Source organism: Taurulus bubalis, assembly GCF_910589615.1.
Source record: "Taurulus bubalis genome assembly, chromosome: 1".
Classification (NCBI taxonomy): domain Eukaryota; kingdom Metazoa; phylum Chordata; class Actinopteri; order Perciformes; family Cottidae; genus Taurulus; species Taurulus bubalis.
In genome coordinates, this window is record NC_136589.1 from 29,556,116 (window position 1) to 29,568,135 (window position 12,020).

At 40.7% G+C, this 12,020-nt stretch overlaps 1 protein-coding gene across 1 annotated transcript; it reads left to right on the forward strand.

The window, feature by feature from the left end:
* Positions 1-4,673: 4,673 nt before the first annotated feature.
* Positions 4,674-5,804, forward strand: b3gnt5b (UDP-GlcNAc:betaGal beta-1,3-N-acetylglucosaminyltransferase 5b; the record flags this gene model as incomplete). The annotated part of the gene is made up of 1 exon (XM_079220580.1): positions 4,674-5,804. The coding sequence occupies one exon, from the start codon at positions 4,674-4,676 to the stop codon at positions 5,802-5,804; it is 1,131 nt and encodes a 376-aa protein (XP_079076706.1).
* Positions 5,805-12,020: the final 6,216 nt, after the last annotated feature.

The window sequence follows — 12,020 nt, forward strand, 5'->3', positions numbered from 1 at the left end:
CTCTTTCTAAATGCTAATATTGTACTCACATAAACAATAAATAAATGCAAATCTATCTTTAACTGTGCAAAAAACTGAAATAACTAAAAACAAGTTCTATAAGCTCAAATGTATTTCTGTATGCGTGAGAAAGTGTGCACACAAACTAAACATACCTCTTTTAATTTTTTACACTTTCCTTGAAACATCCCATGATCCAATTGTTGTGTGCTCAGCAGGACCTGGCAGTCTTGTACTGTAGTCTCCTACTGTGACCTCCTGACAAGCATTTCTTCTAATCAGGTCAGTCAGTATATTTTTAGATATTCATCTCCAGCGCCAGTCGTCTGCAAATTCTCAGGTGAAATTTTGGGCAGTTTCATTGAATCGGCTTGACTGTTTAGAGGCTGCACAGGAGAGGAAGGAAGTGAAGCCGGACCACCATGACATTTTCACACGCTGAGCTTCTGCGTGACTAAAACCACTAGAGCGCATGGAAATGCCTTATTTGGTTGATTTCGTCACATTAAGGTTAAAACAGGAGTACAGTGGTGAATGAAACAGTCAGCAGATGTCGAAAAACATCAGAATACATCATCCTCATCATAATCATCCATGAATATATCTTTACCAATCTTTTGAGACAATTCATCTGGAATATGTTGTATTTACAAATATATTTGTATTTTATTGGGAAGTGAATACATCAGCCTGCTGGTGGTGCTAGAAGATAGATAATACAATTCATATGTGTATCCTCTGGACAATGAATATTTATACCAAATTCCATCTAAATCAATTAAATAGTGATTTAGACTTCACAAAGCAAAACAACTAAATGTGAAGGTGGGGCTCGATGAAAAGTCAGGGGATCACCAAAGTCCTTAGGATGCACCCTCTGGGGACCATGAATGACAGTATAACATGACAAATGACAAACAATCTGGTCGTTGTTGAGATACTTAAGTCAGATATTCACCTTTTGGGTGTCACCCAAAGATGACCCACAGAGGGCAGACCTTTCTCTCATCATTTCCTCCCCTCTCTCTCTACCACAGACAGCAAACCACCCCCACAGTAAAAAGCGAAAAGGGAGGGTGGGAGGGAATAGAGAAGAACCAAGGCAACCGGCACATTAACAACTTACATTCTACACATAGGGTAGAGGAGGGATCAGAGGAAAGGGGCTTCACTGTTTAACGAGGGATTGTTCGCTGCTTCTGACAACCATTTCACCTCCTGTCATCTTGAGGAAAAGTAAACTTCAAGCAGAGTCGGATCTGTGCAGCAGAGAAGGAGACTCGGTGGGAAAGGAGACTGTTGGATTCACACACATATCTTCTTTTTGACCGGTGAGTGTTGGCAGAGGTGTCAAGTAACGAAGTTCAAATACTTCGTTACTTTACTTAAGTAGAAATTTTGGATATCTGTACTTTACTGGAGTATTTATTTTTCAGACGACTTTTTACTTCTACTCCTTACATTTTCACGCAAATATCTGTACTTTCTACTCCCTACATTTTAAAAATAGCCTCGTTACTATTTAATTTTGGTTTGTTTTCATTCCGGCTTGTCATCGTTCAAAAACACACACAAAAAAACTCTCCGCCCCGTTGCGCACAGATACGTGCGCGCGCACAAAGGTGAGCGCTGAGCACACACACCAGCGGACAGAGCGCTGCGAAAAATATGTCGCGTGAAAAGTAGACCGCTATATCTGCGTTTTAAACGCTCCCAGGGTGAAGATGGCAACAGCAGCTCTCATGTGAGGAGCAACTGGAGTTCTCCTCGCACCGCAGCAGCTCTCTGAACCCGGAGCAGCTCTCCTGCTCCACGTGAAACGAGCCACGGTGCTCGTGTCTTCTACCAACAATGAGCTGCTGGCTTCACATATTACAAAAGTACACGGATATAAAACGAAGTCATTAATAAATACATGGACAAATGCCTGTACTTTCGGGTAAATGGTTACGGTACGCCGTTAACAGGTTACGCTTGCGCATGCGCGATTTGACGCGACGCCGTGAGCTCCGTGAGCTCGTCTTTTCCTGCTGTTGCGTTTCTCAAAATAAAAAAACAGATCTAAGCTCAATTTTGAGCATGAATCGAGAGAGGTCATATCAAATCTACAACCCCGTTTTTAACATATGTGTCGAGGAAAGCAGCTCACTGCAGCCACTAATACTGATACAACGTGATGGCTCACATATCTGCACTCATTCTGTTTTGTTTGGCAACAAAAATTAAAAGCTTATTGTTTTCCACAATGAGCTATTTAGTAGTAACTAAATATGAGTTATTTTTTGCACAGATAGAATTTACACAAAACATTGTCTAATGGGGCAATCTGATTTACTTGAAAGTGATTGCAATTTTCTTTATTCTGTTATTTATAAAAGCACAGATGTAACGTATCACACAATTATGTTATTTACAGAAAAAGTTTGAGAACCACAGCTTTAAGTGTTTGTGTCGGAGTCGCCGCCGCCTATTTTGCACTATTACAATACTTATAGGCAACTAGTTATCATGTCTTCCGCTCCATGAAACGCATGTTAATGCTCAGTAGTACACATATGGTACTTTAATGTATTTGCATTGTAATACAATGGGATCATTTTAAATGGGCATATATGCAGCTGAAACGGGTAGCTTAGTGCATAACACATTTTTCAACATAACATTTTAAAACATTATAGTCACTATGGCCTTTATAAAAATGATTGTTTTGGGGGGAGGTGGGGTAGTGCACTATAAGCCCCTGAGACATGGCTAAAGAGTTTGTCCTTAATGGAGAAAACAAAAATTCCCCTTACATTACATTTACTTTTATACTTTTAAGTAGTTTTTAAACCAGTACTTTTACACTTTTACTTAAGTAAAAAGCTTGAGTTGATACTTCAACTTTTACAGAAGTATTTTTAAACCCGAGTATCTATACTTCTACTTGAGTCATGAATGTGAATACTTTTGACATCTCTGAGTGTTGGAGTGATCAGTTTGAGTGATATGTGATTTTCCCTCCCTCCCACCCTCTGTGTGTTTCAAATCTATTTATACAAATGGTGACTTTGGAAATATGCTTGTGAGTTGGTTCACTTTCCCAACGCTTGTTTTAGATGCAGCTAAGACAGAGCAGTGAGGATCAACTTGTATTTGTGCCTTGTGTCGCACCATCTGTGGGACAGAGTGAGTGACAGCATAACAGCCTTTGAAGAGGATGGGATAGTGGCAATGCTTTTAGTCAATAATCTACTTGTAAACAAAATGAATTCTAAGAAACTACTTGTAACCATTGTGCACTCACGCACATGACCAGAACACACAACACCATTATGAAGGAAAAGTGTTAATATTGAAAATAGAGAACATTTAAAAGTAGTGCAGACCAACACCATATTAGTTGAGTCACATAGTTGGCTGATGACACTTTACACCTGTCACATGAGCCAAGGTCAAAGTCAAGCAGGAGTGTGTGCTTATATCCATATTGGCCAGTAAAAAATATATCACCATATGTCACATTACTGACAACAGGAAGCATTTATTCAGGACACTCTTGTAAAGGAGATTTATAATCTCAACTAGGCTTTTCCTGGTTAAATACATTTTAAATAAAAAATTATAACTGAAATGGATTGTAAAGTAAGGTATGTGGCCCATCTGGAAAAGTAGTAAATCATTGCATGTGAGGCAGAGTTAGTCATTATTAGACAGAGAGAAAAGGGAGCCATTCTGAGCCAGTGACCCCATTAGGCACAGGCCATCCAATGATGTTTAAAAAGCTCTCGGGGTGCAGTGGGAGTCCCAGGCCCCAGGACCATCATGATCCCCTCTCGCTTTTAGCCCAGGGCCGGCCGGAAGCAGGCTATTCTTGTCCCGCATTGTACTGCCGAGTTATTCCATTGTGTCCGATGCTTTCCATGACTCTCAGCGATTTCACTGGGTCTGCAGCCTAAACCCCTCTATTATGGACTGGCTTGCATTGGCACATTTGCTGTGTTGGCTTTTGTATTCACTCGATCCGTCCCTTTCACCCCACCCACTAACTTTTGACTTTTCAGCTCACTTTACTACAAGCAGGTATTCAGTCTGTTTAACGTAGTTTCTGCTGTGCTACTGCTGAAACTGTGTCAATGAGTCTCTTGCTGCATATCAGACTGCACACGTCATAAAAAAGTAAATGCATGCTAAATCATTACCCAACGAGATATTGGTACAGAAAAACGGTTTCCGAATACGAAAGATATTGGCCAAGCTGTCTTTGGAAAAACATGGTATTTTTACATTTTTACTTCCTCCTTTTGAAAACAAAGAACAGTGAAACACTTGTATATTTTGAAATCGTGACCACAGTAAGTGTACTTACTCTCTGTTCTCATTACTTAAGGACGAACGCTTCATGGGTGAAAGATGAGTCTCCGGCTGCCGGGCGACTGTGCGAGTGATTCTGTTGAGATGGAAAATGTTTCCCAGCAGAACCAGTGACTTCCAACACCGCCTGAGCCTCCTGCTGAATGTGGTAAAAGCCTAGGATGGAAGATCCACCAAGTGCTGCTTTGAGGCACTGGAACAACACGCTGAACCTCCACAACCTCAACCATCTCACCTCTTCCCTCAAACACACAAGCACAACCATCACCACCATCACCAACCAGACAGGGGCCGGCGCCACCGGGTGACAAGATTCCAGAATGTTTGTGAATTTCCGCCGGATACGAAAATGGCAGTTTGTGCAGCTGATGACCACCTGCCTGGTGCTGTCAGTGGTGATGGTTTGCTGGGAGTCACTGGACAACAACGTCGCCAGCCACATCAAGTCCTACTCTTACCGCTACCTTGTCAACCGCTTCACCTACATCAACAAGAGCCTCACCATCCCACGTGAGCAAGCCAGAAGCTTCAGCAACTTCCGTTACCTGCTGGACCACTCAGATAAGTGCGACGGCAAAGACGTCCTCCTCCTCCTCTTCGTCAAAACATCCCCGGAGAACATTGAGAGGCGAAATGCCATCAGATCCACCTGGGGCAATGAGACCTACATCCAAAATGCCCTCGGAGTGACAGTCAAGGTGGTGTTCGCCTTAGGAACACCTCAGGCCACAGTTGGTCTTCAGGAGCAGCTCATCCACGAGGACCGTCTCAGGGCTGATTTGATCCAACAAGACTTTTTAGACTCCTTCCACAACTTGACCCTGAAGCTGATCCTGCAGTTCCACTGGATGCACATCCGCTGTGCACATGCTCGCTTCCTCATGACGGCGGACGACGACATCTTCGTCCACATGCCCAACCTGGTGAGCTACCTGCAGGACATGAGCAGCAGAGGCGTCACAGACTTTTGGGTTGGCCGAGTGCACAGAGGGGCGCCGCCAATCCGCAGCAAAGACAGCAAGTACTATGTGCCCTTTGAGATGTACCAGTGGTTGTCGTACCCTGACTACACAGCTGGGGCCGGGTATGTGGTCTCCAGAGACGTAGCTGACAAAATCTACCAAGCCACGCTGACCCTGAACGCCTCTCTCTACATAGACGATGTGTTCATGGGCCTCTGCGCCAACGCTGTTGGTGTGTCTCCACAGGAGCACATATTTTTCTCAGGTGAGGGCAAAGCACCCTACCACATGTGTATCTATGACCAGATGATGACCTCACATGGTCACGTGGAGGATATCTACGACCTGTGGAAGGCAGCGACTCACCCGCAGGTGAAGCAGAAGACGTCTGGACTCATAGGGAGGCTGTACTGCACAGCTGTGAAAATGTCTCTCCTTTGTAAACCATACTATTTTAACACCTACCCCTGCAAAGCAGCCTTTTTGTAGTAGTACGTCAGGTTTGTGTGTGTGGGTCAGTGTGTGACAGAAGAGAGGTCAAAATTAATGGAGGATCATTGCTGCAAATATTACCTCCGTCCTTTCAGTCGGACACCGATGTCAAAACACTTGAGCGTGTGTTCTGTGTTTCCAGAGGCAAAGAGACCCGGTACATGCGTGTCTTTGCTAGTGTGAGCTCACACGTGAACAACACGCAATGGTTTAATAAAGTAATAAGGCTGGCTTTGCATTGATAGCAGAATGTGTTATAATAGTTCCTGAACATAGCTGTTTACATTTAGTCCCAACTCAAACCCCCTGTTCTCACAAATTAGGTTTCAATTGAACACTTTATTTTCCATCTCAGCCAGTTGGTTATAAGACTCCCTCCTGATTTTGGATTTTATTTCTGCCGCTGTCACATATCGGTTGCAAAACATTGTAATACTAAAAAGGACAGCTCTCTCACTAACATTCAGCAATTTCATTACTTTAAAAGTAAAATGCAGAAGTAACAGATCTAGTTGTTCCTGGTGCATAATGAAGATATGCAGTCAGTCAGTGATGTGTCAAATCTAAAAATGTCTCCACGTCATGAAGTGCCAAATTCCTCACATTGAAGTAGAATAGATGTGTCAGTGAGAAGACTTTACAAACAGTTTGTGTGCTGAAAATAATAAGAATGTAATGATGAGCAACAAAGCAATGGCTCTTAATTTAACATGTTCTTGTAATAAGATCTTTGTTTGTAATTAGATTTGTGAAAGGGCTTTTTTTAATTAAATAAAATCTCCTATGTGAAAGTCCAACTGCTTCATTATTAGTCTTAGTAGAATGAATAATGTAACATCTATTAGGAAACACTGGAACGGTTGACTACTCAACTCGTTCCATTACAACATCAAGGGAACCAGGACCTCAGCATGTCATAACCACAATTTCATGAATCATGGAACCACAATGCAGTTTACATACAGTATGAAGCAATGCTCTGAAACTTAAGTTTAGATTGCTGCACAAATGTGTGCGCCCCTCCTCTCGACAGCAGCAGTCTGTAGAGGTGCTACAAGTCTCATAAAGTGCAAATATCTTGAATGAAACCACTCCACCGTTTACTATCCAAACACGCCTTTGAGTGAAGGAATGGGCTTTGCCAGAGCATGTGAGCTTGATTTAGATTATTTTTTCTTTTTTCCATCTGACGTGGAGCCAAGAATACCTCTGGCCAGAAAGTCCTGAGCTCAGGGTGTCTGCTCCACGGAGGCATCTGGTCCACTCTAACAATAATTACTGAGGCTGCTCCTGTCAATGCTCCACATACACCAGATGCATGTCAGAGGAGAAAAAACAAACTGGTGGTTATTTTTTCAGTAGTGTGACTGAAAGTGATGATTAAATCAGGCCGGGATAAATATCTAACATGAGCTGATTTCAGACTGATTAAGATGTTCACTCTCACACGTCACCAAATGATTGATTTGCAATGTTCATACCTTAAACCATCTCAATAAATTCCCATTTTCTTTAGATATCAGTACGTAAGAAACACAGTGTCCCTCACTTCACCTGGATCTACTATGAATTGGCGAAATGTTTATTTTTGCCACCTCATCCTGAAATGTGATGTTGCCTGGATTAGCTGTTCTCCTAACAGCTGCTCTGTTTCTAAGACAACACATAAAGAAGAAGAATTCACTTTTTTTTTTTTTTTTTTTTAAATAACTTATTATTATTATTGAAACATTGCACCGAACCAACAAATGCAATCTGTGTTTTGTACTTTATTCTATTTCTTGCCAAACACCTGGCAGTGCTTCTGCTCACACAGCTGAGCCACATTGGCCCTGATCAAGGTCACCGTGGAAACCATGAGTACAGCTTCAAGATGGGCATCACTAAGCCTGGACCTGTACTTGCATTTATTAAAGTTCATAGTCGAGAAAAGTTCCTCAGACAGATATGTGCTTCCAAAAAGGCACATTACCCGACTGATCACTTTTGTCTGCCCAGGGAAGGATGGAGGCAATTCTCTCATAAATTACCCAGTCATGTCTGGTTTTCCTTGTGCCTCTCTGAATTTAGCTTTTAGATCACTGTTGCACTGCAAGTCAATAAGTTTCATTTGCAACATACTCGTGACACTATCCACATCCTGAGAAGGGTCTGCAAACAGCTGCCCCGTGTAACCTGCTCGCTTCATGTGTGGTCACCTTTCACCTTTGCCATTATTTTGAGCCAAACTTAACAAAAAATGTTAATATAATTTTGTTTTTTATTTCAATTGTATATTGGCCCGCGGGCCGCCAGTTTGAGACCCCTGATTTAAGCAGACCTAAAAACACAACCAGCTGCCGCCATCTGTTTGCGAAACTGCTATAACTGTGGGTTTGTATTAAAGATATAGACATAATGTATTTCATTATTGTAATTTGAGTCAAATCTGATCATGTACAATATGTGAGCGGTTCAGTATAATTTCCCTTGGAGACAAGAGCTGGTTTGTTATTATTAGATTCACTGGAAGTGATCATTATGGAGAATCGGCCCACGAGGAGTCAGGCGCTGGTTTTAGTCGTCGAAACAATGAAGCTCATCTTCAGTCACTCCCCAAGAGGCGGCTTTGCAAAATAATTGTGTTAGCAAAGTGGACGTGCTAAATATAAGTGAAGGCAGCGCTGAGCAATGTGCCAGCTGAGCCCCGTGGACGAGCTGTAACTATCGCTCATTAAGAAAGAAACTTTAGAGAGAAACCCATCTCTATACCATGTTTACACAATTTATGTAAAGTAGGTCATGCCAGGGACTTAAAAAGAATAGTTTTTACATTATTCTATGCATATTTTGTTTTCTTGCCGATGAGAAGTTTGATACTGCTCTGTGTGTACAATACATTTGAGCTAGCAGATGGAAACAGCATGACATCAAAAACAATTCTGTATGCGGTCTTATGTTCAGCTAAATAACCAGCTGCTGTATTTTTAGAGATACAGATACGAAAGAGAGATGTCAGTTGAAAGAGCATAAAACCTAATAATGTCACCACTTTCTATTTCACAATGTCTCAGTTGTGATGTACATGAGGCAGGTCCAACATGACAAAGATGCTGCTTGTATTTGTTCATCCTTAACAGAAACGGTATTTTTGCAATTTGTGTCCAAATGTTCTTTTAGTCATTAATCAAGACTTAAAGAGAAACACCTTTCATTAGTGTGTTTATGGAAATCTCCACACAAGTAAATGGGGAAAAACGTAGGAGTGTTTCATAAAATAGTCTGGGATTTATTGAAGAAAATAACAAAAACACATAAAATAGGGTGTCATGACGAGTTGTCAATTATTGTATATCACAACAAATGTCATAGTATAATACGTCAATTAAAAATGTCAAAAAAAGTCATAGTATATCACAAAACATTCAAAGTAGTATATCATATAAAAATGTCAGAAAGACTGTGTGCTATAACAATAATATAAAAAGGTCATAGTATAGTATATTATAATATTTCTTTTATTAAAAATATAAAAAATCTTAGGACAAAGGATTTTCTTCACGTTGTCCAACGTCCTCTACTGTATGAGCTCAGGGGTCTTATTAACACAGGGTTGGCTCTTTAATTATGATGCTACATTTTCAGTTCAAATTTGGGGTTTTCTGTTCAATACCACCGTCCTTTTATCTCTCCAAAACAAAAGGGAGGATCCCCTGTCTCCTCCTCCCTTGTCGCTCTGGACTCTGGCACATTCCAAACCGGAGAGTAATCCTTTCCCTGCTTACGATGAGTCTTTTACGACTGAAATATAGAATACTGTGTCACAGAACTTGTCTTTAAGATCATCTTTATTCTCTGCACAGAGAAGGTTCAATCATTAGAGTGTACAAGTCAGTCTGCAGGAGGGGGGAGTAAACAAAGGTGGCGACAGGATGAGACCTGACAGAGTCTGAACATTCTGTGGAGAACATCTTATCTGTCCATTCAGCCAGACACTCAAACCATAAATGTTATTATTTATGGTATTGTTGAGTAAGTCACAAAAAGGTACGAGCAGTGTACATTTTCCACAGTAACCAATGCCAGGCTCACTTCTGTGTATTTCACTGCATAATACAAAGCTCTACATCAGGTTCAAACTCTTCAGAGCAAACTTATCAACCTGAGATATGACACTTATTCACCTTGTTCTACCATATTTGTCTTCACTTTTGATAGATTAAATGTTTTCATAGTTTTGTTTTAGCCAGCAGCAGCTAGAAACTGGACTTCTGCACCAGACCAAGCACTTACATTGTGAAAGAAAAGACATTGGTTCTCATGTTTTACCGTAATGTGGGGAACAAAGAGGGTCCTCAAAGCCTGAGAGCCAAGTTAGGGAGCCAGCACTATTGTATTAAATTGTTTGTTTGCCATTTTAATGGCATACTATAATATTGTTTGAGGTTTTTAAAAAGGCATAGAATCCCATTCATGGTCACAGAACAGATCCCAGCTGACATGGTGAAGGCAGGGTTCACCTTGAACAGGTGTCCAGTTCAGCACAGGGCTCAGAGACAAGCAGTCACACCTGCGGGCAATTTAGAGCATCCAATTAATTTAAGCTGCATGTCTTTGGCCTTAGAATGTTGTAATACTTATGACATCAAATGCAGCAGAGGTGTCAAGTAACGAAGTACAAATACTTTGTTACCTTACTTAAGTAGAAATTTTGGGTATCTATACTTTACTGGAGTATTTATTTTTCAGACGACTTTTTACTTCTACTCCTTACATTTTCACGCAAATATCTGTACTTTCTACTCCCTACATTTTAAAAATAGCCTCGTTGCTATTTCATTTTGGTTTGTTTTCATTCCGGCTTGTCATCGTTCAAAAACACACACACAAAAAACCTCTCCGCCCCGTTGCCCACAGATACGTGCGCGCGCACACAGGTGAGCACTGAGCACACACACCAGCGGACAGAGAGCGTCGAAAAATATGTGGCGTGAAAAGTAGACCGCTATATCTGCGTTTTAAACGCACCCAGGGTGAAGATGCAACAGCAGCTCTCATGTGAGGAGCAGCTGGAGTTCTCCTCGCACCGGAGCGGCTCTCTGAACCCGGAGCAGCTCTCTAAACTGTCACTGCAGCCACTAATACGGATACAACGTGATGGTTCACATATCTGCACTCATTCTGTTTTGTTTGGCAATTTTTTTTTAACGCTTATTGTTTTCCACAATGAGCTATTTAGTAGTAACTAAATATGAGTATTTTTTTGCACAGATAGAACTTAAACAAAACATTGTCTGATGGGGCAATCTGATTTACTTGAAAGTGATTGCAATTTTCTTTAATCTGTTATTTATAAAAGCACAGATGAGTAACACAATTATGTTATTTACAGAAAAAGTTTGAGAACCACAGCTTTAACTGTGTCGGAGTCACCGCCACTATTACAATACTTATAGGCAACTAGTTATGTCTTCCACTCCATGAATCGCATGTTAATGCTCAGTAGTACACATATGGTACTTTAATGTATTTGCATTGTAATAAAATGTGATCATTTTAAATGGGCATATATGCAGCTGAAACGGGTAGCCTAGTGCATAACACATTTTAAAACATTATAGTCATTATGGCCTTTGTAAAAATGATTGTTTTGGGGGAGGTGGGGTAGTGCACTATAGGCCCCTGAGACACGGCTTTGTCCTTAATGGAAAAAAAAAAACATTCCCCTTACATTACTTTTAAGTAGTTTTTAAACCAGTACTTCTACATTTTTACTTAAGTAAAAAGCTTGAGTTGATACGTCAACTTCTACAGAAGTATTTTTAAACCCTAGTATCTATACTTCTACAGTAATGAATGTGAATACTTTTGACACCTCTGAAATGCAGTTTCTTACAGCATACTATGATTTTATATCAAATATGAACCCTTTCATTACAATTGGATTTTATTTACATTTTAAGCATCTTTGAGTATCTAGAAAAGCGCTATATAAATTGAAATTAGTGTATATATATATATGCATTTTCTCTTTACTATGACATTTAGAAACTAACCAGATTTCTCATGAGTGACCTTCATGGCTAATTATTTTAGAGTATAGTTTTACACTACTCTTGCCAGCAGGTGGTGTTCAGTCACACATCAATAACGGCCCAGTAATTTACCAGAGCCAATGTCAGGTCCTGCTGGATGGTGCAATATTAGTTTAATGAAGCGCAACACAAGCACCCT